The sequence below is a fragment of the Budorcas taxicolor genome, chromosome 4 (assembly GCF_023091745.1).
Source record: "Budorcas taxicolor isolate Tak-1 chromosome 4, Takin1.1, whole genome shotgun sequence".
Taxonomy (NCBI): Eukaryota; Metazoa; Chordata; class Mammalia; order Artiodactyla; family Bovidae; genus Budorcas; species Budorcas taxicolor.
The window spans coordinates 84,027,751-84,054,570 of record NC_068913.1 but is presented as its reverse complement, the minus strand read 5'-3'; the positions used below and the strand labels follow the sequence as shown (position 1 = coordinate 84,054,570).

At 39.4% G+C, this 26,820-nt stretch overlaps 1 protein-coding gene across 1 annotated transcript in view; it reads right to left on the bottom strand.

The window, feature by feature from the left end:
* VPS41 (VPS41 subunit of HOPS complex) overlaps nucleotides 1–26,820 on the bottom strand; it is a 204,790-nt gene that overhangs the window by 16,512 nt on the left and 161,458 nt on the right. The window contains exons 13-22 of the mRNA XM_052638403.1: nucleotides 26,669–26,784; nucleotides 25,207–25,263; nucleotides 22,230–22,291; nucleotides 21,322–21,403; nucleotides 19,174–19,266; nucleotides 10,411–10,538; nucleotides 8,841–8,985; nucleotides 6,667–6,708; nucleotides 6,478–6,528; nucleotides 3,609–3,746 (exon numbers count right to left, since the gene is read on the bottom strand). Of these exons, the coding sequence (XP_052494363.1) occupies nucleotides 3,609–3,746; nucleotides 6,478–6,528; nucleotides 6,667–6,708; nucleotides 8,841–8,985; nucleotides 10,411–10,538; nucleotides 19,174–19,266; nucleotides 21,322–21,403; nucleotides 22,230–22,291; nucleotides 25,207–25,263; nucleotides 26,669–26,784 (914 nt within the window). The remainder of the gene's footprint in view (nucleotides 1–3,608; nucleotides 3,747–6,477; nucleotides 6,529–6,666; nucleotides 6,709–8,840; nucleotides 8,986–10,410; nucleotides 10,539–19,173; nucleotides 19,267–21,321; nucleotides 21,404–22,229; nucleotides 22,292–25,206; nucleotides 25,264–26,668; nucleotides 26,785–26,820) is intronic.

Here is a 26,820-nt window from a genome sequence, read left to right as displayed (position 1 = left end):
TGTCATGTTAACACTTATGTGTGGGATCTCAAAAATGATACACATGAACTTATTTGCAAAGCAGAAACAGATACAGAGGCAGAGAACAAACCTATGGACACCAATGGGGGACGGGGGTGGGATGAATTGGGAGACTGGAATCCACATTTCTATACAACTTACTCTACGTATCAAGTAGATAACCAATGAGAACCTACTTTATAGCACAGGAATCTCTACTCAGTACTCTGTGGTGACCTAAATGGGAAGGAAATCCCAAAAGAGGGGATATATGTATAACTGATTCACTTTGCTGCATAGCATAAATTGACACAACATTGTAAAGCAACTATTCTCTAACAAAAATTTAAAAAGTGATGTGGCAGAGATGGCGAGATGTTCCCTAGTATCCGTTGCCCATTTCTTCTATAGTAGTAAGATTATAGGTGGTTGAGCGAGTGCCCAGAATTAAAACCTCAAGGCCACTCCGGTGGTAGGAGAGCTATGCGACCAGTATCCACCATGGGGATGAACCAGAAATGTGGGAGGGCAGCTTCTGGGTCTGAGAACACCCTGCTCTCTTATTTTTAATCCTTTCATCCAAACTGCTCTTAGAAACATGGATGATACAGGAGACGCAGGAGACCTGGGTTTGATTCCTGGGTCAAGATCCTCTGGAGTAGGAAATGGCAACCCACTCCAGTATTCTTGCCTGGAAAATCCCATGGACAGAAGAGCCTGGCAGCCTACAGTCCATGGAGTCGCAAAGAGTTGGACACAACTGAGCACATACACAAAGCATAAAAGCCTGTTTTCTTATTTTAGATTCTTGAATGTTCCCGAGCAATAGTGCTCCATCTAGAGGAAAAAGTAGGTAAACTAAGATTTTTAAAGCCGACAGGACATACACACATGCACGTGTGCAAAAAAGGAGAGTAACAGAAAACAAGTGACAAGATAGAATAACAACAAAAATTGAGTAAAAAATGATGTAAAAATAATATTCAAATTTTTCCTTTCCTTATTTAATGTAAAGGTAAGTAACTTAAAAATTTAGAGGTTAACTAATGGAAACTTTATCAGCCCTATCTACTATATCAGTTTTATAATGATTTCTACATAGCCTTGACCCCATCATCTTTTATACAGTCTTATTTTTCTTTAAGGAAAATTAATAAACTATGCATCTCCTACTTTATTCCTCCAGATTCATATATACTGCCACCTTGTGAATGCAATTAGATACGAGAGAGAACATAAATTCAGGTATTAATGATAAAGCTAATATTTTGCTTTTAACTGTTCTCGGCACAAGCAAATCAGATTTGCGAATGTGAAAACTAGGACTTGATGGCCACACCTGGAAATGACAGAAGAATGAACAGTTTAAAAACTGATGTCTTTCACAATTCTTGCAATATTGAGGAATATCTTTATTACTATTGCTGTTGTTGTTATTTTAATTAACTTTTTAAACTGAAAAAAATGTTCCTTACCACAGCGGAAAATATATGGAACCCAAAGTTAAGAGATAGGTTCTAAGGCTCAGCATGCTGTCTTATAGCTCTGGACTGAGGGGAAATCTACTTACGTTTTTATGAGTCAGTAGTTTTTCTATGTTACAAGTAAACATAAAAGGAATTTGTTTCTATGATGAAACAAAGTGTGCACAGAGTTATCATTTCTAGGGAGAAAGGAATGAGATGCCACATGAATTAAAGTCAAGAAAATCTGCTTTAAGATGGCTTGGGGTACCTGAGCAAGGACAGTGCTATATTTTTTGCAAATATACAGACTTCCCACAATGGAGTCTCAAGCAAAGATAATCTCTAACAAAGATGTCTCAAAGATCTTTAACCTGAAAGCCTAATGACTTGATTACAGAGACATGTTTCAACCATTACTATCTCAAATCCATTTTGTTCCAAATTCTCTTTCCGCTGAAAAGTTATCTTTAAAGAAAAACTACTTCAAACATAATTGTTCTCAGGTTTGTGTTGAATTCTCCTATATGCAATTGATTTTTCCCAGCAGCTCAGAGAGAAAAATTCCAAAGGGTCCACACAATGCTCCAGGTGAGTTCTCTGTATTAGAAATATCATGTGTGGAGATGAGAATTTCTGATGTTCCCTTTGTGGGCAGAGCAGTGTGCTTTCCATTGAACACTACCAGACTGGAAAACTGTAAACCAAATGGGTTGAAAGCATGTTCCAGACATGGACGTACTGGAATCCAAGTGGAGCCTCTGTACGGTGTTCAGGAAGGGGAAGAAGGACGCCTGGGTGGGTGCTGATCACCCTCGTGTGCGGGGCTCTGGCTGAGGCGTCAACAGGAGAAGGCCAGGTCTACCTGGAAACACACGATGTTTCCTTCAAAGTGAGGTACAAACACAGGGGCAGGCACACAAAGATTAAGATTCTCCCTATTTTTCTCGATTATAGATTCAGAAGTGAGAAAACAGAGGAACGTTTGCCTTTCTAAGATGATGTGTTTCCAAATTTATTCTTGAGAAAAAGCCTTGGGGCCCAAACATAAACTGTTAATGTTTTCCATAAACTAATATGCAGGCAAGATTTTTCTTTTTTAATTAACTGTAGATTAAGAAAATCCATTGAGCTGAAACTGGTTCATAGTAAATTCAACACATCTGAAGTTAATCATCATGGGCTGAAGAAGGAACTAGAAAAGCTGTGACTGCACATAAATCACGTGCTGTCAGTCAATTTCTTAATATGTGTCTCTTATGGGTCAAATACTCTGTTTTGTTGCCACATATGGCTGACAGAAGAAAGTACTTGCTCTCTGGCCATCTGAATTTAGGAAGATAGGTGTAGATGATAGAGAGCATTGCAGATGGTGTGAAGAACCATGGAAACAAAACTGAGGGTCTTCAATCACCCAGTTTCTAGTACACACATGGTGAGTATTGTAGTTTATTTTGAAACAGCAAGCTCATTCATAACACGTACTAGTTCATATTCAGCCCTAACTAGAACCTTGGAGATATCAATTTACTCATTTATTCGACTGGCATGCAATAAACATTTAGTGTTTAATGTGTGGCTGGCTACTGAGTTTATGAGAATCGGTGAAACAAACTCCTTTTCCTTGAAGAATTTATAGGATGGTGGGAGAGACTAAAACTATAGTTATAACTACAGTTAACTACATTATAACTATAATGGAATTGAGTGTGACAGAGAAATAGAAAAGTACATCATGTGGGTATTTTAAAGCACACAGGGTGCAGGACTGAAGTTATGTATCAACTTGGAGTCCTGACTGGGGCCTCTGGCTTTGGGTGGTCCATGTCCCCCTCCCAGGCTGACCTTGCTGGTAAATGCATCAGATTCCAGACAGTGTTTTATGGTTGACAGAGTCCTAGATCCTAGATCAGACCTTTATCCCAGTTAAACCTGGCATAGAGATACTTGAGGTCCTTACCAAAATCTGATCTGATAGGACCACCCATTGTGATAGAAAGCCTGGCAAAACCTCGTGCCTGGAGAGCCAGTCTTTCCTTTGAATGAGGATGGACGAGCAGAGACAGATGACTAGAAGAACCCAGAGCTTATCAACAATGACAACTCTCACCTCGCAGCATTTGAGCTGGGGCATCTGGGACTTACCTTTTCAAGGGGGCAATGGATACTGTCTCGGAGAAATGGAAGCAAGTTGGGTCGGTCGAATTCAGCATAAAGGCTGATCTGCTTCTCGTGGTAGCGCTGTCCCTTATGATGGTCTCTTTTGAAAAGCTTATGCAGATACTAAAAAGAGCAAAGGAACAAATGAGGAATATTAAAATATGGGAGTGATACCTGTTTAACATTGCTATTTTCAGCCACAGACAGACTGGCGGAAAAGCAGTTTTTGGGAAAAGTCTCTAGGTGAAGGGGAAGTGGAAAGGAGACACCTTGGCAAGAGTAAGGAGGTACTGGTACTTCCTAGAACGGCCCCAAGTGACCTGTTTCTGCCTCTTACCAACCATGTGGCCCTGGGCAGGTCACTAACCTCTCTGTGACTGAGTTTCTTTACCGGCAAAAATCTTCAGTTGTGAGGACTGAATGAGTTACCATTTGTAAATCACTCAGAACCACACCTGGCATGTAATAGGCACTGCAGAAATGTTAATGACAGGAGCTGTTAATATTCTCACCATCATCTGCTTCACCTCAGAAGTAAAAGCTTGATCAGTGGTGTTTCTAGATTGTAAAAATTCTCATCCTTTACATAAAAGGGGGTAGAGTCATGGAGCAAGAACATGTTCTCAAAAATAACTCCAGTAGCAAGTGCTAAATTAATTCTCATATTTTCTAAATCTCCTCTCAAGTTTTACTGAGATCTGTGTTTGCCATGAAATGCTGCCTCCACTGGGGACCTCAAAAAGTGAAAAAAATCAAGAAGAGTCAGGTGTTTTGAACCCATTTTCATAGCTGATTCCTTCTTCTGACTGTCTGAAAAAGTTAACGAACCTTCAAGGGAGTGACTGATTCACTTTCAACTTGGAGTAGTAGCAAGGTTATAAATATATTGCACAGAAGTCAGAAATTGATATTCAATGTTTAGTTCACATTAAATGGACACAAACACCCTAGAACCCACCTGAGGTGGGAAGGCTTCATCACACCAAGTGCATCAGTGTATCTGCCCCTCGATTGGATTGGTTCTTCAACACAGAGCATCAGCCTGCCCCGAAGTTGTGACGGGGAATGAAGCTGCTGGAGCCTGACACCTGCTGTCATATATGGTCACTAAATAAGCCTAACCAGGACACAAGCACACTGAGAACCCCCTCCTTGGGTTAACTGCTCCCTGTCTCAGGCAAGAACTGGGGGAGTCCGAGAGAAGTCCCTGCTCCGATGAAGACTCCGGCCACTCACTGGCATGGCGTCAGTGTAAGAACTGACACACTGCAGTTTCCCAGAGGTGCAAATGGATTAAGAAGGTTCTGTCACATCTTTGGGGCAAACATATAGAGACATCACTTTGCCTGACAGAGACGATGCGCCATTCAGTGTGAGCACTGCCACCATTCTACCACTGCCCTCCTGACACTGTCACTTGACACCTGCCACCTGTAATCCTGTCTCACGGCTGAAGGAAGCCAGAAATCACTGCTTTGCAAACAAATTCCATGATGACCCACACAGAGGTACCTTGCTTGGGTAAGCAGATAATCTGGCGATTTTCAATCATGAACAACAGAGCAAAAAGCATTCAGAAAACCACCGAGCAAACAAAGGGACAACCCCCGCCCCCCAACCCGGCCTCACTTCACGTTCCTATATTGGAGTCTTCAAAAGCTTCAGTGCATGAAACTGACTTATAAATGCTCTATTTCCTAACCCTCCTCCCGGGGAGCAAAGAGGTGTGCACAGATACAACAGTCTTACATGATGCTCACAGGCCTACTGGAACAACCCCTATTTTCACTGAAGACTTCTCTGGCATCATTTTGAAAGGACAGAAAAACGTCTCTTCCTGTTTTGCTCCCATGACGATAGCAATGTAGAGAATCAAAGGAGCCCCCCAACAAAAGAAATCTAGAGTAATGGGTCCAACGGCACCACCACATGATCACGTAAGAAAATAAGGCCCAGGCTCTGTCAAAAAAGGAGGCTCTGATCTGTGAGTGTTCTGTGTGGTCCTGGACATGGAACAGCTGTGTGGTGTTTCCTTAGCAGGAAAACTTGGTATCTTTGGTGCACAGTCAGGGCACTGGCTTGGCTGTAACTGATGCCATAACTATATTAAATGGTAACTAGAAAAGTGTGGACAAAGAACACTACCTGCCATTCGTAAATAATGAATATTGTCCACCATCAAGCCCTCAAAGCCACTGCAGCCAACCCAACAGTGCACCCTGAGGGGAAGTCAGCTTGGAGAAAAACACACACTGGCCCTGGACAGTTAAGATGCATATCTAAGGGATGATTTCAATGAGCCCACACTCTACCATCTTCCTATATAAACGAAGGCACTAAAATCATTAACTTGAGATGTTTGTTTTCCTTGTCTATGGTTAGCGATACTCTTTTGATGTTTCACTATATATATATTTCCCCCCACCCCCCCAGCAAAAACTGCTATACATCCTGGCTCCCCTGACCTCTTTGGAACAGTCCCTCAGCGCTATCTAAAAGGCTGCTCTCCCAGGCTATAGTTCTCTGTATGTGCTCAATAACACATAATTCTCAACTTTCGGGGTGTGTTGTTTTTTTTTTCCTTCAATTGACAGAAGGAAGTTGTTTACTCCTAGACATGGTTTGATAATACAAAAATGTGATAACTTTTTTTTTTTAATTACAATTCAATTGTGAGTCAAAATTAAAGTTCCTGATCTGTTATTAATTCCTACCCTGGATTCTGATCATCTGCTGCATTATAATAATTACAGAATATTGTTTGTGTTCACTCCAGTCTTCTCAAACCAATACTGGAAGGTGACTTGCTGCTCTATTCAATCAAAGGGCAAAAGAGGAGGACTGTCATGCTTACCACATGCTGCAACTCTGGTCTGTCTTCTAATTCTTCCACTACTTTTTTAATCTATAGGAAAAAAAAAATTAAATGTAGAGTTATGAGGAATCAAATATAGCTGTGAAATTATCTGATAAACATCTCTCTTCTTTATGGTGATAGTGGTCTCAGACACTCATCTGTTTCAATATATATAAAGACACTCACTGAAATTTTATCTTCATTGTCCAGAAGCATGTCAACAGCTTTCTGCAATATGAAAAAATACCCAGTCACTGAAATTTGCCACAGAAAAAGAGAACACAGAACATAATGTGTTATATATGGTATCACCACGAAAGGCAGAGGGCCGGTTTTACATGGATAAGAGGGTTCTTAGCTTTAGAATGGTTCTTGAGATATTTCTAAATGTATTTTAAAATTTGTTTCACTCTGCGGTCTCTGTGTTTTGCATACAACATAAAATGGTGCTGTGCTACAACTCACAATACAAAGCATTTGTATTATTCCCAGTATCACAAAAAAAAGAGCTTTCTTTCTGGCCATGTGAATACTGATGGAGTCCCTCTACAGATTCCACAGATAAAAGGAGCCGGTCTTATGTGGAGAAGAGGATAAGACACAGAAGGGGGGGGGGGGGGGGGAAGACACCTGAAGCTTCATAACAGTGTAAAGCTTATGGATTTACAGAATTGAGTTTAGCCACCTTTATCATTCATGAAACACAAGTTAGACAGTGTTTGTAACAAGAGGCGGTGGGAAGACAGCCCACCAGACTAAGCCTCATACAGAGTCCCTAGGTCTTGTTCTTGACTCTATTACATTGCCTACCTGTCTGCTGCATTTTTTTTTCTGAAACATTAGGATGTTGGAAGAGATTACCTGTAAGTTATTTTCTAATTAGAAAGTTATGTGATTCCTTGAGTTCATGCTTTTGAATAGCAATGAATTTGAACTCATTCATCTTTATCTACAGCTTCATATGCAAAATAAGCTCTTGAGATATATGAAGGGTGGGTCAGTCATAAGGGGAGACTGGCTATGGGAAAATTAATTTCTATATAAGTTGCTCATCCCCTTAATCATCTTCTGCCAGAGAAGCAGGACCTCTGCATCTGAACTTCCTGGGAACTGCACTGTTTTTAAATCTGTACTCCCTAACGACTTGACTCATTCAGTATGAAAAATGGGCTAAAAGCAGCTTTCATAAAAAGTAGATTTACCTTCTATTTAAATTAAGTGTGTGAAGTCTAATACACAGCATGTAATAGATATATAACATAGCACATAATACCCTTAGATACAGTAAAATAAAATTTTAAAAAGTCCAAGTAACCTTTTTGGAACCTTAAGAGTTCTACTTTTTGATTTATCTAAAATTTCAACTTTTCGAGTAACAGCTACTGTGTTTTATGAAACTCTTTCATCACTAGCACTTGGCATTAACTTTCTTTTTTAAAATACATACAAACCATTTCTACCACTTTACAAGACCCACTGTGAGATGTGGAGGCTGGGTGCCCTCATCAGATAGAAGTGAAAGTGTTAGTTGCCTAGTCGTGTCTGACTCTTTGTGATCCCCAAGGACTGTAGCCCTCCAGGATCCTCTGTCCGTGGAATTCTCCAGGTAAGAATACTGGAGGGGTGGCCATTCCATTCTCCAGGGGATCTTCCTGACCCAGGAATCAAACCCAGGTCTCCAACATTGCAGGCAGATTCTTTACCATCTGACCCACCAGGGAAGTCATCAGTTAAACACCCCACTATTCAAATCCACTTTATTATCTTCTTTTTTATCTTTTTGTCATCTGAGACCAATGGAAACTCCACATGCTAAAGCTGTGAATGCCAAAGAATAAAAGTGCAACAAACAGACCAGAATAGTTTACTTATAACTTGAATACAATTAAGCTGTAAGTTGGGACATACAATTAAGAGGATTGAATGAGCTAAAGCATATGGCTAGTTTCTCTGTTTCTATGAATTACAATGACCTGTTTTACTAAAAAAAAAAATTACTTCACATAAACACAACTTTAAAAGTTCCACATCAAGTTATGATTGCTTTTACAGAAAAACTGCATCAACTAAAGGAGTCCTGAATGCCAACTACTAAGAGAACATCTGGTAAGGGTCAGAGTGTTCTGAACAGTTAGCATACAACAGGTTATGTGATTTATTAACTACTCCAGCATGTGGACAAATGTCTATTAAAAACTTGGGACAGTGCAAATAATTTATCAGTAGTAAAATAAGAAACACATTATTACTGACTCACTCTGCTGTACACTTGAAACTAACATACATAATAAATCAACTATACTCCAATAGAAGTTTTTTTTTAAATAAAGAAATCTTAAAAAAAGAAAAAGAAACATTACCTCAGAATCAAAATCCATTAATAAAACAATTTTATCCTTGATAGAACTGAAAAGATTATGTTTGTGGATCAACTGGAAAACATCCTTATGTCTTAATGTTAGGTATATTTCCAAAGCATTGCCATAGTTTTTGTCATAGGTGTACCTGGTAAGACAAAAATTTTTACATTAATGTTCATCAACACTTCTAATAAAACATGAAGATATATTCAATAAATCATGTTTTACTTTAATGAAAACTGAAAAACTTGTTTAGAGATAAAAATTAACTTTATTTAGAAAAGTGTGCTTTGGGATTGAACTATATGTGACCAGTAAGTATTTCTTTCTCAGAACCTTGAGAAAACGTTACAAAATCTAAAATATTCTATTGTCAATATTCTGTCAATGTTGACAAAAACTAATTTCCTACAGAAAACTCTCAAAATGTTTTAGAGAAATCCATATACAAAGAAATTATGACCCCAAATGAAGGAAATTCTTATTCTAGTAATAGAAAGTTACAATTCTTACAAACAGTATTCAGCTGACAGATGGGTGATATTCCAAAAGCTTATCTGTAAGGAGGTTGTATAAAATTCAAATGTGTTTTTGTGTTGAAACAATGTTTTCACATTGCTTAATTTTGCAAGTCAGCTCCTAAAGGCCAATTGATGCTAAGCTGCATTGGGTCCATTATTAGTACTACAGAATTATCAGTACTCTTAGTGTTAATAACTAAAGAATCCAAGGAAAACTAGAACAATGTTTCCAGAAGAAAATGATTACTGTTCCGACTCAGTGCCACAAACAACACTCCTTTCCTGGAAAGTCTTAACAGCCCTGATTCTAGGCCACTGGGTTTACTTTTCTTGGGCTTGGGCAAAAGAGGTAAGAGTGATAGAAGGGTTTGTCTGAGATGGTGGGAGTGTGAGGAGGGACTGAAGCAAGATGGTCTTCCTGAGATTACAGTGTGCTTCTTGTTTCACTAATCAAAGGTCCTAGGGCACGGGGATACCTTGTCTGTCTGCAATCAGGCATTTAGCACAAAGCCCAAGTCACTGAAAGTGCCCCAAAATACAAAAAGCATTGACCAAGCTTCCATATTCTGAAACCTGACTCAGGGCCAGGCACTGCACTCAGTTCTTGATTAAGAAATTTCATGAAAACCAACCCATACGGAACTGCCCCCAGTGATCTTATAGATAAAGATTCTACAGTTTGAGAAGTTTACTAACTTGCAGACCCAAGAATGACAGAAACCAGGGCCTCACTGAGAAAATGACTCGTGCAGTAGTCGAAGACCTGGCGTCCTTCCCTCCCCAAACCACTGCCTCCACCAAGTGGTGCTGACCAAAGCTCCTCTCCTCTGGGAAATAAATTACAACTGTACAGTCTCACACATTTCCCTTACCTTACCTTCTAGCTGTACACTGGAGGCTTATGAAAAGTTTTTTCAACTAAGAGTGAATATAGGAAAATGGTACATACAAACTTGCATTCTCCCAATTCAGTTTGCCAGATCTAAAATATGAAAACTTTTCATGATGATCGATTTGGGGGGGGAAAAGAGGCATTAAAATATACTCACAATTCTGCCAGGGTTTTAAGTAAGGTCCTGTTCTGACTATCTTTCTTCAGGTGATCCCGAACCGCTTGAACTATTACTGAATTGTTGTACAGATCTCCCGGCCATTCTCGGATCAACGTGGCAAAACCCTAACCGATGGGGAAAAAACAGAACACTCTTTAAGAAGGAAAACAATCCCAAGACGTCAAACAATGCCTGAAAGTTTTCATGGAAAACACACAAAACCATTTATGATGAAAACATTGGTCCATGAACATATCATCAATTTTCAGACTATGGGTTTGGTGGTAGCAAGAGAGGCAGAGAATGAACACATCCATTTCCATTGGCCATTCCTGAGAAGTGAAGTAGACAGAACTATCCCTGCTCTTATTATTGGATGAAATGCATGAGGAAGCGAGACCCCGGGGTCCTTCCATCAGGCACCACTGCAGAGTTTAGGTCTACATGCTCTCTCCTCATTGTGGACTCACTGAAACACCTGGAAGGCATTCTTTGACACCTTACAGACACTGTCCAAGTCAGCTGCGCAGCTGCATGTGGTGGCTAGGCTCCCATGGTGGAATCACCCAGCATCCCATGTTCAGCAAGTCATCATCTCTATCTTCCTTCCACTGGGTGCCTCTAACTAGTTTTGTTTAGGGATTTGGGACTTTGGTTCAAGTCTTATCCCCTGCTCTTACCGTGACTCTTTCTGGATTTCAAATTTTGTGGTTCTCATAGAAAATTCCAGATGCCCTGATTGAATCCTGTCTCCAGTGCTGTGGATCCTGTCTCCAGAGCCTTCCAGTGCTGTGAGCCAGTGTCCTGGGCAGCCTCTGCCGTGCTGATTCCTAATTTTAGCCTTTGTAACTTAAAGTACTGGGGAGCAGTTTTACTTACTGATCTTTGGCAACTTTTAGGGGGAGAAAAACAAAACCAATAACCTTAAATGTTTCTATAGATAGCAGAAGAAATAAAAATATTCAGTTCAGTTCAGTTCAGTCACTCAGTCATGTCCGACTCTTTGCGACCCCATGAATCGCAACATGCCAGGCCTCCCTGTCCATCACCATCTCCTGGAGTTCACACAGACTCATGTCCATCGAGTCCATGATGTCATCCAGCCATCTCATCCTCTGTCATCCCCTTCTCCTCCTGCCCCCAATCCCTCCCAGCATCAAAGCCTTTTCCAATGAGTCAACTCTTCACATGAGGTGGCCAAAGTATTGGAGCTTCAGCTTTAGCATCATTCCTTCCAAAGAAATCCCAGGGCTGATCTCCTTCAGAATGGACTGGTTGGATCTCCTTGCAGTCCAAGGGACTCTCAAGAGTCTTCTCCAACACCACAGTTCAAAAGCATCAATTCTTCGGGACTCAGCCTTCTTCATAGTCCAACTCTCACATCCATAGATGACCACAGGAAAAACCATAGCCTTGACTAGACGGACCTTAGTCAGCAAAGTAATGTCTCTGCTTTTGAATATACTATCTAGGTTGGTCATAACTTTTCTTCCAAGGAGTAAGCGTCTTTTAATTTCATGGCTGCAGTCACCATCTGCAGTGATTTTGGAGCCCCCCAAAAATAAAGTCTGACACCGTTTCCACTGTTTCCCCATCTATTTCCCATGAAGTGATGGGACCAGATGCCATGATCTTCATTTTCTGAATGTTGAGCTTTAAGCCAACTTTTTAGCTCTTGTCTTTCACTTTCCTCAAGAGGCTTTTTAGCTCCTCTTCACTTTCTGCCATAAGGGTGGTGTCATCTGCATATCAGTATTCTTGCCTTGAGAACCCCATGAACAGTATGAAAAGGCAAAATGATAGGATACCAAAAGAGGAACTCCCCAGGTCATTAGGTGCCCAGTATGCTACTGGAGATCAGTGGAGAAATAACTCCAGAAAGAATGAAGGGATGGAGCCAAAGCAAAAACAATACCCAGTTGTGGATGTGACTGGTGATAGAAGCAAGATCCGATGCTGCAAAGAGCAATATTGCATAGGAACCTGGAATGTCAGGTCCATGAATCAAGCCAAATTGGAAGTGGTCAAACAAGAGACGGCAAGGGTGAATGTTGACATTCTAGGAATCAGTGAACTAAAATGGACTAGAACGGGTGAATTTAACTCAGATGACCATTATGTCTTCTACTGCAGGCAGGAATCCCTCAGAAGAAATGGAATACCATCATAGTCAACAAAAGAATCCAAAATGCAGTACTTGGATGCAATCTCAAAAATGACATAATGATCTCTGTTCGTCTCCAAGGCAAACCATTCAATATCACAGTTATCCAAGTCTATGCCCCAACCAGTAACGCTGAAGAAACTCAAGTTGAACGGTTTTATGAAGACCTACAAGACCTTTTAGAACTAACACCCAAAAAAGATGTCCTTTTCATTATAGGGGACTGGAATGCAAAAGTAGGAAGTCAAGAGATACCTGGAGTAACAGGCAAATTTGGCCTTGGAGTACAAAATGAAGCAGGTCAAAGTCTAACAGAGTTTTGCCAAGAGAATGTACTGGTCATAGCAAACACTCTTCCAACAACACAAGAGAAGACTCTACACATGGACATCACCAGATGGTCAACACCGAAATCAGATTGATTATATTCTTTGCAGCCAAAGATGGAGAAGCTCTATACAGTCAACAAAAACAAGACCAGGAGCTGACTATGGCTCAGATCATGAACTCCTTATTACCAAATTCAGACTCAAATTGAAGAAAGTAGGGAAAACCGCTAGACCATTCAGGTATGACCTAAATCAAATCCCTTATGATTATACAGTGGAAGTGAGGAATAGATTTAAGGGCCTAGATCTGATAGATAGAGTGCCTGATGAACTATGGAATGAGGTTCGTGACATTGTACAGGAGACAGGGATCAAGACCATCCCCATGGAAAAGAAATGCAAAAGAGCAAAAATATTCACATTATTGAAAAAATTATTAATATTAAATAACTCATTGAATGCCTTAATGAGGCTTCTCTGGTGGCTCAGATGGTAAAAAATCTGCCTGCAATGCAGGAGATCAGGGTTCAATCCCTGGATCAGGAAGATCCATTAGAGAAGGGAATGGCAACCCACTCCAGTATTCTTGCTGGAGAATTCCATGGACAGAGGAGCCTGGTGGACTACAGTTAGACAGGACAGAGTCAGACACAACTGAGTGACTATCACTTTACTTCAGTGCCTTAATGAACTACTTTTAATTGGTTTAAATGATACTTAGAAATGAAAACAGCATGGTGGAATTTGCTTCTGTAAAGTACTAGGATTTGGTAAGAAGAAAAATCATGAGAGAATCAGGAATATAGTTTCAAGTCCAGTTTCTACTCAAGTATCCCCTGGGAAGGATGGCAAGAGATCAGAACAACAGGCTGTGTATTTTCTATTCAAACTGCAACTTTCCTTCATGTGACCATGACTACAGTTTGATCTGTGAGATCTGGGAAGGAGATTCACTCAGTAAAGAGGACATATTTTATAAAACCACTGAATCACAACATTAAAATATTCTCTGAATCAAAATGATACTTTGGATCAAGTACAAAGGATCAAGTTTCTGTCTTCTTAAGACTCTGTAATTTATAAGATTAAAAGAAAAAAGTCCTGACAAGATTTCCACCCCAATACTAGCAATTCTCAGTAGCCTTGAGACCAGGAATAATTCTATTCAGGGAAAGATGAAAGCTTGGCTCCTTTTTTATTTTCCTGATTCAGTTAATAGCCTTGCAGCACTGCCAACTTCTAATGAAAATAAGACAAAATGACCGGTCACACTGCATGATTAAAGATGAGACAACTCCAACATAAACTGAAATAAACACTTACAATATTTCACATTAGGCTATTCTCTGCTTAACTGATTTTATGGACCTCTGATTAAATATGATGAAAAATACTGATGAAATTACCCTGAAGCCTTTATTAATAATTAGAAGACACAGTTATCAGGGAGCTATTAGGATCCAGTGGCAAAGTAAGAGAATCCCTTGGTGCCCATCATAGAAGTAAAAGGTTAAGGACTATTCATTAAACGAAATGCCACAAAAACCACCCCATTTTTAACATGCTTATATATCTGTTATTAATATTATAAAGCAAAGCTTAACTGTTTAAATAATTCTGGTAGACTATAAACTAAAAATTAAATTTAAAAATTTCAGTAGAAACTCCATACAAAGAAATCCTGAAGCACCAGTACCTTCAAGAAAATACTTTTAATTTCATGTATTTTTAAATTATATTTCTTAACAATGTTTAAAAAATGATTTTATTTTTGGCTGTGCTGGGTCTTTGCTGCAGGCTTTTCACCAATGGCAGAGAGTGGGGGCTACTCTCTAGTGGTGGTTCACAGGCTTCTCCTTGCACTGGCTTCTCTTGTTGCAGAGCATGGGAGCTAGGGTGTTTGGGCTTCAGTAGTTGCAGCTCCCGGGCTTAGAGCGCAGGCTCTATAGTTGCGGCTCATGATTCGTGGCATGTGGGATCTTCCTGAACCAGGGATTAAACCAGTGTCTGCTACACTGGCAGGCAGATTCTTTACCACTGAGCCACCAGGGAAGCCTTTTATATTTTTAATCTGACCTTTAGTACTATTTGGAGACTTCCCTGGTGGCTCAGACGGTAAAGCGTCTGTCTACAATGCCGGAGACCTAGGTTCGATCCCTGGGTCGGGAAGTTCCCTGGAGAAGGAAAAGGCAACCCACTCCAGTACTCTTGCCTAGAAAATCCCATGGACAGAGGAGCCTGGTGTCCATGGGGTCGCAAAGAGTCAGACATGACTGAGCGACTTTACTTTCACTTAGTACTATTTAGAGGCACAGAATTATCATCCACATTATATGTGATCAAGTGTTGCTACACAACACTGCTATCTGATCAACTCCGTGACAGTTTAATTCAAATCTAAACATGAAACTGAGAATGATGGGAGCTAAAATACGAATTACTTACAAGAGCTTATGACAAAGCCAAATTACTCATAAACTTCTTAATGACTAGGAAGACACCCTAAGTTCAGTTCAGTTCAGTCGCTCAGTCGTGTCCGACTCTTTGCGACCCCATGAATCGCAACACGCCAGGCCTCCCTGTCCATCACCAACTCCCAGAGTTCACTCAGACTCATGTCCATCGAGTCAGTGATGCCATCCAGCCATCTCATCCTCTGTCGTCCCCTTCTCCTCCTGCCCCCAATCCCTCCCAGCATCAGGGTCTTTTCCAATGAGTCAACTCTTCGCATGAGGTGGCCAAAGTACTGGAGTGTCAGCTTTAGCATCATTCCTTCCAAAGAAAGCCCAGGGTTGATCTCCTTCAGAATGGACTGGTTGGATCTCCTTGCAGTCCAAGGGACTCTCAAGAGTCTTCTCCAACACCACAGTTCAAAAGCATCCATTCTTCGGCGCTCAGCCTTCTTTACAGTCCAGCTCTCACATCCATAGATGACCACAGGAAAAACCATAGCCTTGACTAGAAGGATCTTAGTCGGCAGAGTAATGTCTCTGCTTTTGAATATACTATCTAGGTTGGTCATAACTTTCCTTCCAAGGAGTAAGCATCTTTTAATTTCATGGCTGCAGTCACCATCTGCAGTGATTTTGGAGCCCAAAAAAATAAAGTCTGACACCGTTTCCACTGTTTCCCCATCTATTTGCCATGAAGTGACGCGACCAGATGCCATGATCTTCATTTTCTGAATGTTGAGCTTTAGGCCAGCAAAAAAGCATCTATAATCTTTAAGTTATGCTTATTTCTTCCACTCACAGTCAAAAGTTTTCCAGGTATGAATCAACAAGATACCTTTAATGATATAAGATTTACAAGTTTCTGGAAAAAAATAAGGGTTGAATAATGAATTGTAAGAGAGTCACACAAATAATAAAATTCTTTTCTTATTGTTAAATTACATTACTTTAAAAAGAGAACAAGTATACTAAGCTTTGGTATTTTGAAATGAAGTTCATTATTCTTCCCATATTTTCACAGAACACTCACAATTATTTTTTGGGGGGAAGGTATACAAAGATGGAATATTTATGACAATTATTCTAGGTACTCAGAACATATTGGAAAGAAACAGGAACAGTCCATTACAAGTCTTTTTTCACTGAAGAAACCTTTTCCAATAAGTATAGACAATAATGAGAGAGAGAGAGAGTAACACATTACTCTGCCTGTTTTACATATTTCCTAGTTACTTCAAGCTTCTTTATATGGTGTCCCCAGTCTGTAAATCCACTGAAGGCTGGGACTGTGTTTTCCTCTTGGATCCAAATGAGTACTCAGCCCAGTCCTCAACCATGGTAGGTTCTAAAGATGTGTTGAATTGAACTGAATAGGAAATAAATAGGAACCATGCTCCTAGACTGCATGAGTTAGAACCTAGCATAAATGGCGTACACCATTACCATGAACTCTTCTGTACAGATCTAGAAAGGAATAGATCCAGGCTGGGAGGGAAGATTGGATCATGACACTAGAACACATGCTAGTTAGAAAAGAACATGAATAAATTCTATCCCATTAGTATGCACAATTAATAAAGAAATATTTTGTTCAATTTTGATTCGTACTAAAGCACTTAGTCCCTCCCTACGATAAAAATACAGGCTTAAAACAGTAAAAGAATTACATTGGTGATGCAGGCATCGGAATGCTTGAATTGAACATATCTAGGAACATTTGGCTGACAGTAACTGACCAAGTCCCTGTGTTATTAAAGGATTACAATCTTAAAAGTCCCTTTAGATCTTAAGCTCTAAAAATAATCTCAGAGTGAGAATGTAGTATTTGCATTATTACTTCTCTTTAAATGGACTCAGTTATTGGTTAAAAGAGTGCCCAAGTAGGCACTCAAAACACAGTTCTTTTTCTCATGCCCTCTCTGATTGCCTCTTTCTATTTATATTAACCTTTCTGCAAGTTTCCGCACATTCGTGTGGGAAGGAGGAAAGTTGTAAATAAAGTCTTCCTTATTTTCAAAACTTAACATCAGAATGTGTGAAGGCAAGGACAACTTGTAACATGCTGTGAGGTACCAAAAATGAAAACAGGTCACTGGGTTAGGCTCCTAAACATTAGTAGGAGCTGAAGATGGCACCACTTTTATGAAAGACTGTGAAGGTTGGACAGAAGCTGGAGAACAGGAGCCCAGGTCTGCAATCTACCAGGGTATGGATCTTCCCAGCAGAACTTACCAGCCTTGTCTAGAACCTCCCCACCAGAAATCTCATCTTTCCCTCTAGTCAGAAGTAGGAGAAGGCTGAGTCTTTCCACAGCGTTTCGTGGAGAGCCTTATGAGAGGATCTGGCATATGATGTAATAATTTATCTGTTTATCTTTGGGGTTTGTCAACCTCAGTCCTGCTGACATTTAAGGACAGAATTCTTTGTCACAGGGAGCTGTCCTGTGCATTGAAGGATGTTTAGCAGCATCTTGCTGGCCTCTACCTACTAAATGACAGTGTTGCCAATTTCCCAGTCATGACAACTAAAAATGTCTCCATCACTAAATATTTCCGGGCGAGTGAGGGTGGGGCAGGGTGTCCGCCCTTGTTGAGAACTGCTGGTTTACATGCTTAGGTGTGACTGAGACTATGCTGCTGCTGGTGCTAAGTCGCTTGTCATGTCCAACTCTGTGCGACCCCATAGACGGCAGCCCACCAGGCTCCGCCATCCCTGGGATTCTCCAGGCAAGAACACTGGAGTGGGTTGCCATTTCCTTCTCCAGTGCATGAAAGTGAAAAGTGAAAGTGAAGTCGCTCAGTCGTGTCCCACTCTTAGCGACCCCATGGACTGCAACCTACCAGGCTCCTCCGTCCATGGGATTTTCCAGGCAAGAGCACTGGAGTGGGGTGCCATTGCCTTCTCCAGCTAAGACTGTGAGCTACTGCTAAATGCACATCATTTCAGTCACACCTGCATGCCGAGTGCCTAGCACATTCCTGGAATACAGCAGGCATGAAACAGATTTTCCGAATAAATGTGTGTTAAAGGAACAACTTTAAAAATTATAATCCATTTTGGGAGACTTCTCTGACGGTCTAGTGGTTACGACTTTGCACTTTTACTGCCGAGGGCCCGGGTCTGATGGCCTGATTCCTGGTTGGGGAATTAAGATCTTGTGAGCCATATGACGTGGCTGGAAAAAAAAAGTCCATGTTGGGTGCATGCAAACACCAAATCTGAATTCAAACCTAGGCATGCTTATTATATATGGCCATGGGCAAGTTACCTCTTTAATCTTTAGTTCTCTGTAAAATTGGATATTACTAGGCATAGTGTTGTTGGGAGTCTAACATCACAACAGGCAAGTAAAAGTGCAGAGTATATAGTAGATAACAATTTAAGTACTAGTTTTCTCCTTAATCAATTAGCAAACAGATCACTTCCAATTTCCTTCCTGCCTTCCGACTTCTCCGATCCTCCTTTGGCAAAGTTCTGAGTTTCAGAAAGTTCTACATTCTTCAGGGTAGTTAGAAGCATGGTTAGCAGATGCTATTCTATCCCTAAAAACCCCCAAATGGTACTTGATCCTTTTCCTTTAGCTCTATCAAGAAGCTAGCTTTAATGAATCTTCAGAATGTCCACAGATTAGACATTTTCTCTAACAAGGTGGACATGTTTTTAATTGTCATCAGAGTGTATGTACCTCCAGTTTCATCGACCACACAGAAGCTGCAAAGCTGTTGCCTTTAAATCAGCTGCTTCGCTGGGCTATTTTTCTAGATTTCTTAACATTTTCCACTGAGAACAAGATGACCATGTTAGAATGTCATACCTCATAATCACTTTCCAAAAATTCATGTAAGATCATTTCATAGATGAGTGGTTTCAGAACTGGATCCCCTCTTGGCAAATAAGGACTAATCGCCTAAGAAAAGAAAAAGAAAAAAAAAAAAACTTTAAAAAGTAGCAAAGTAAAACTGTACTGCATGCAATAGGTAGCAAATATAAAAGTATACATTTACTTTAAATTTTAAGGCAATAGAATACTTTGGAAAAATATTACGAAGATAAAAGATTCAAATAAGCTTGTTTTATATTTTTATAAGTACATATGGGGTGTCTACATGTATGAATAAATTTGAATCAAAAAAATTCACTCTGTTAAGTAAACTTTCTCTCTTCTTCTTGATGAATTAATGAAAATCTAAGTTATAAGAGAGAATGTCACAGAAGTTACATGACATCTAATCATGTTTTGAAATTAAGGGGAAATACATCTTGCATTTTTAGCTTTTTCAGTGCTGTATTAAAAGTTTCCAATTTCCAAACACTTGAAAATAGCTCTGCAGTACACCACCTTACCGATCACCATGCTCTGTCCTAGGGACCCACAGCTTGGGGCACTGTCCCCAGGAGCTCACAGCTTCATAGGGAAGATATGCTGATATCTAAACAGCCAATTGCGTGCTAAGTGTCTTGAAATAAGGATGAACAGGAAGCTGTGGAGAGGTGGATCTTGGAGACTGAAGCAGAAGTGACAGATGCCAGGAGTCTGTCAGGCAGAGAGAGAAGGGCAAGGGCACCCTTGCAGAGGGAACAGCATGGGTAAAGGCACGGAACCGTGAGCACCCACTATGCACGCGGGGAGGTCAGCATGGTTTGGAGACGAGGCTCGAGAGAAAGCTGAGAGGGGATCATGAAAGGAAATCTGGATTTGATACTTTCAGCAGGAGGGGATGAGAGGAACATGCCTGTTTTTTCAAATAGCTAATTCCAGGTTGGGCTTCCCCTATGGCTCAGTGGTGAAAAATCTGCCTGCAATGCAGAAGACTTGGGTTTGATCCCTGGGTCGGGAAGATCCCCTAGAGAAGAAAATGGCTACCCACCCCAGTATTCTTGCCTGGACAGAGCAGTCTTGTAGGCTTGTGAGACCACGGGCTCTCACAAAGGATAGGACATGACTGAGCAACTAACATGTTCACTCTGGGTTAGGGTTGTCCACAGATCTACCAGAAGGCCCTTGTAAGAGCTCAGGTGGGAGTTAAGACAGTGGTACTAGAAGGGGAGGAAAGGCCCAATCAATACTGATGATGTGAGACTGACAAGGACTGGCAATTAAACAGAAGGAGGAGGTAAGTTACATGTGGCCAGCTGAACAACTGCAGTTTTTAAAAGCATACTCATAATTCTAGGAGAGCACTGTAAAGGCTCACAAAAACTGAAAAGTGAAAATGTTTCACACATACCTACAGGCACAGGAACACTTTACTGATTAGTTTAGATGTTGCACACTAAATTGAAAGATTAAAGAAGTAAAATATCAAAATTATTTGTTGGAGCTACCTGGTCAAAATGTTTCGTTTATCTTCCAGTAAGTAAAATACTGGAAAATTCATTAATTATTCAGTACATGTACAAAAAGCCTTCTGTGTATAATCTACTATGATTAGACCATACCTTTTTCCATACTCATTAAAAAGAACATTAAAACTTCATCTGAACACCGAGGGAATTGTAGGGAGATAAGAAAGTGAACATATTGTACATGTAATATATATGTATATATTTTATGCACATAAAATATGAACCAGGCTTCTGTTTTGTAACTAATTTCTAAAAGCTTTTTTTTCTAGTGAAATGGTACTCGCTTCCCAATAAAGAGCTGATTACTACTGTCTTAATTTTATTTCCATTTCAATATTAATATTGTTGTCATTGTTGTTTAGTCACTAAGTCATGTCTGACTCTTTTGCGACCCCATGGACTGTAGCCTACCAAGCTCCTCTGTCCACAGAATTTGCTAGGCAAGAATACTGCAGTGGATTGCCATTTCCTCCTGCAGGGAATCTTTCAAATCCAGAGATTGAACCCGAGTCTCCTGCACTGGCAGGTAGATTCTTTTCTGCTGAGCTGCCTGGGAAGCCCTCAATATTAATATACTACATAGAAAAATTAAGAGTTAAAAATAAAGTTTGCTTACCTTAAGCTGTCCAATTTCTTTAAATTTATAAACTTCGTATTCCCAGAGTGCTGCATTTTTCCCAAGAATTTTCTGGCATTTGCTGGTTGTATAAAACATCCCAGGGAGAAAGAAAGTATAAATAAAGAAAATAAACAGAGACAGAATAAGCAGTCATTTCCCCTAGTGGTTTAGATAAATCTCTTATCCCAGAGTTTTGACAAATTTCCATCTCAAGTGCCAATGAACATAAAGGTATTTATTATTGGTACTCACTTGACTGCATGTGAGTTGATGGAAATCAAGAAAATACAAAATACTTATACATAAAGATGAATCCCTTTCAGAAGACTTTGATAAGGGTTTTCCCAATGATGTTTCTGTTCTGTTTCCTACTTAACCAGAGGAACGCTACTAGTTTGGGGACCCTTTATGCCCTGAAGAAATATCATCATACCTATAAGTATCCATTTAAACCAATTCTTTACTGGCTTTAAATAATGGACTACAAAATCAGGCTTTAGAACATCAGAATTCTACCTCAGTGCATAATGCGGAAAAAAATGTTTATGTATGAATAAAACTTTGATTTACACATCAAAGAAACACATTTCCCTAAATCAGGGGACAGAAATGTAGGCCTGAAGACTATCTTTCCAGGCTGCCTTATAAAATTGGTAAAATCTCAGACTGTTCATGTTTTTTGACACCTCTTTCGTTGAGAAAAATATTTTTCATTTGGTAAAAATGAGACAGTAGGTGGGTAAATAACATATATCAATTCATTCTGTGATTAAAACTATTACTATTCAAAATTACCCATTAGAAAAATGTAAAAAAAATAAGTTGCGAAAAATGACTTATTTGTATTGCTAATATGGCTCAATTCTATTTATATTAACAAATAGTTGTGAAAACATCCTGATTACCGTGCTGCTATATCATACTCTCCTCTTGCCACCAGGTGGTTTATATACGCCAAGCCGATGTCCTAGGGAAAATGAAAAAAAGGAATTTCCTAGTTAACTGGAACACATGGAGAGTGAAAAAGTTGCCTTAAAGCTCAACATTCAGAAAATGAAGATCATGGCATCCGGTCCCATCACTTCATGGGAAATAGATGGGGAAACAGTAGAAAGAGTGGCTGACTTTATTTTTCTGGGCTCCAAAATCACTGCAGATGGTGACTGCAGCCAGGAAATTAAAAGACGCTTACTCCTTGGAAGAAAAGTTATGACCAACCTAGACAGCATATTCAAAAGCAGAGACATTACTTTGCCAACAAAGGTCCGTCTAGTCAAGGCTATGGTTTTTCCAGTAGTCATGTATGGATGTGAGAGTTGGACTATAAAGAAAGCTGAGCGCCGAAGAATTGATGCTTTTGAATTGTGGTGTTGAAGAAGACTCTTGAGAGTCCCTTGGACTGCAAGGAGATCCAACCAGTCCATCCTAAAGATCAGTCCTGGGTGTTCACTGGAAAGACTGATGTTGAAACCCCAATACTTTGGCCTTCTGATGCGAACTGACTCATTTGAAAAGACCCTGATGCTGGGAAAGATTTGAGAGCAGGAGGAGAAGGGGACGACAGAGGATGAAATGGTTGGATGGCATCACCTACTCAATGGACATGGGTTTGGGTGGACTCTGGGAGCTGGTGATGGACTGGAGGCCTGGCGTGCTGCAGTTCATGGGGTCGCGAACAGTGAGACACGACTGAGCAACTGAACTGAACTGACGGAAAATTGGGTCTCAGTTCCTGAGTGAGCCATGACATTGGGTCCTATTAGCACTGCTGACAAGAACCTATTCATACTATACTTCAGTTTGCTTTATGTAATTATGCTCATTTCTTTCTCAGTCATATTTAAATATGCTTGTATTTTCACAAATTTTAGGATTCATAATTTTTTAAAAGTTACTACTTTAATGGCTCCTAACCTGCCCTCTTCTAAAAAATGTCCTATTAAAGAAATCTGATATGAGAAACACAATCTAATCATTTCATGTTATCACTAGATATAAACTTGTTTCTTGTGCTTTCATCTGTAAAATATGAGTTATCTGTCTCTTCTACATCTCTGAGGATAAGCTGTAAGAGAAAAGGAATGACAGGACACCACTCGAAAGGGAAATATTCAACTTGACATCAACGTGAAAATGAAAAACAGGACATTCAAACCCACACGTTTTCTGATGAGGAAGCAGCCTCAAAGCAGTGAACTGACTGGCTTCCCAGGACTCATGCTCATTCACTTATTCTACTTTGGTTCTGAAAGGATTTTGGGTGGCCTGTGTCACAGATACAGGGGACCTCTTATGACTCTTATGAAAGATTAGTTCCATGCAAAAGCATCTGCATTAGAAGCTTAACTCAATATATGTAAAAAAAGAAAAGAAAAAAACTTAGATTTTTAAGTTCTACTTTACATACAAAAAAATCTTTTGTGGAACTTCTTCCTAGATGGCAGAAATGGTAGAAGCCCATTTCTCTCTGCTTGCCTTGTCCTAGGAAGGAAATATCCAGGCATGATTAATGTAGAGGACATGCCCATTTCAAGAGTAAAGGGAAATACCCAAAGTTCTTAGTTGATTCAATTTTACTTTAAGGACGACTATGTAGGAAATCATATTCCAAATCTGTTGGAACTACAGGATGAAGAAAGGGTGACTAACTTTATTTCTCTGAAAATCACAGATCACACTATCTATAGTGAGTCTACAGGTTCAGAGAAGAGATGCCTCCTTTGCAGAGTCAATTTCTCCAACCTTTGTTCCCTGTGTTCCTTTAACCTTAACCTGATTTTATCTCTTTCCCCTTATCAAAAGCACGTTAAATGTCTCTCTTACACAAAATACCCAGGACTACCAAAAACCTGCCCATGATGTCATAGTCCCTACCTGCAGTCTTGAATCTTTTCCACTTTGCAGCCAGCCTAATAGTTTCTATTCTACTCGACTTCATCATCTCCTATTCACTTTCACTCTGCCAAGCATGTCAAGAATAAATAATACATGTACAGAAAATGTACTTGTCACTTTCATGTTACCAAATCCAGCGTACAACTGACTAGCTGAGCTCGTCTTAGTTTTGACCTGCTTACTTCAATATACTCTTGTACTGGTAGGACTACTCCATTTCTAGATAATTCTTCCTTATTCTCTACAATTTTCAATGAATAAGTTCCTGAGTTATTTTCTTTGTATACTCTTTGAGAATTAGGCTATTTTGAAGAATTTTAAAGAGAAGTTTAAGGTGGGAAAGTGCAGGCAGAAGGAATTCGCATTGGAACCCAAAGAGCCACAAAAGACTAATGTTCTAATCTGCATTTGTCAACCAGGGTCCTGGGCTAGATGATCTCTAACGATCTTTCACACTCAGAGAGTACCATTTCTTTTCTGGCTTTCCATCTGCACACTCATTGTCACAGTTAGCAAAGAAATGGTCTTTTATTCACAATATTTTTCCAGAGTCCAAAATGTAATAAAAATGTATCTGATGTCCTAGATTAATCACCATAACAAAATAAACTGGGTCTGTTCTTATGGAGACATGGAAGCAATCTAGCTTTATGAAACTACTCTCTTGATAAATTTCATGATAATGTGATTTTACCTATGATTTAAAGTAACTTTGTCACATATAACTGGAAAGCTTTGTATTTAAAGGGTATTTATAAATCCAGTTTCCAAATTACGTAAGACTGCCTCCTAGCAGGTGTTCAAATTTCTTGTTTACAAGCAGAAACTGATCTAATAAAATGAAATATTTTGACCTCACAGGCTAGAGAATTCAAGGGAAATAACTTCTCAAAATGTAGGAAGAATCTGTTCTTCTCAAATTACTTGCAGTCTTGTAACTTATTGAAAGGTAAAGTTATATTTCAAATAATAAAATTATATACTTACCAGAATCTTATGTCTTTTAATGTTCTTTTGGCTAATTTCAGCTGCCATCAAAGCTTCCTGTGTTTACAAAAGCATGACAAAGAAGGAGGGGGAAAAACGGGAGTGGGTAGGAGAGAAAGATATTGAGGTTATAAACAGTATATTTATTATGTTTTAAAGTTATGGGCTACATAAATAAGCCCCGCTTTCCCATGGCTTTTGCTTCAAGCACAGGAATTTTTAATGTTATGGTTGAGTGAACCTCACTGAATTCAAACTGAAACAAAAGCAGTCAACCAAAATGAAGACTTCTCTTATTTCCATGTGAATTCATTTCCACATTAGGATACTGGAATCACATTTCAAACACAAATTAAAATACAACAAAATCTCCTAGGTTCAAAGAACAACAACAAAACATCCATCTGTCATTCTAAATCTGTTTGACATGTATTAACCAAGGGGCACTTTTCCTTTATGAAACATAAAAAGTAGCCTATATACATACACATGGGTATAACTACAATAAGATTTTGAAAATCTCTGATTCTATTTTTATTTTATTAAGTTTACAACGATTAGTTTACCACAACTGTTTGAAACCCTAACTTATTTCTTTAAGAAGCTACTGGATTCAAAGCTATCAAGGTAATAAAGGTTGATATTTAAACCTTTAAATATCAATAACAATAAAGTATCAATACTCCAATACAATATATGGAGTATCAATACTTGGACTCCGAAGAGTTTATATATTATCAACTGGTATCAATACTTGGATTCCAAAGAGTTTATATATTATTCAATAAAAACATTTCTTTTCAAATTATGTCAGGTGGTTACAAACCTGAAGCACCAGATAAATGGACTAACTAGCAGATAAGCCTCTCCAGACAGCTTCCCGAACTAAACCACCACAACAGTACTTTTGTGGCTATTAAAATAATGTTTTCCTTTTTTTAAAAAAAAAATTCATGATGGGACATTATCTACTCAAGCTAGTCTGACCCAATACTCAATGAAGTGGACAACATTATTTTATCTAAAAAGAAAGTTCAAACCATCCTAAATGAGTATAATTTGATAGCTTTACTTCTACATATGAACTAAGCACAATATAAATGAACTAAGCACAAGATAAATTATTTCACTAAAATATTCAAATAGTTGATCCTGAAATACTAGCTCAATTTTATTTTCCTTGCAAAACCACCAAAGAAACACATCAGTAGGCTGGATTTAACCTACCCCCTCCCTCCGTAGCCAACTCTTCCTTCAGTGAACAGTAAAGCCAGTCCACCTTCCTGCCATCTTTATTCCCTCTAATTTCTGAAAACCATGGTGGAAAGTTATTAGCCTCCCACATATTATTAGCTTAGAGCATTCTAGTTGACCAACATGAAAGATTTATTACAAAAAATGCTTTTATCCTCTTTCTGTTACTGATCTGTCAATACTTTGAAAAAAGTAAAAGCAAAACTACTTCATATTTCTTCTTTTCAAGAAGCCAGTCGATGTGGTCATCTTGGTCTCGTTCCTTCGCTACAACAACATCCCTTGGACTCACGATGTAAAAGAGTGACTCCCCTTCCGAGTACTCTAGAAATAAGAGAAGAGAGGAACAACTTGGCTGAC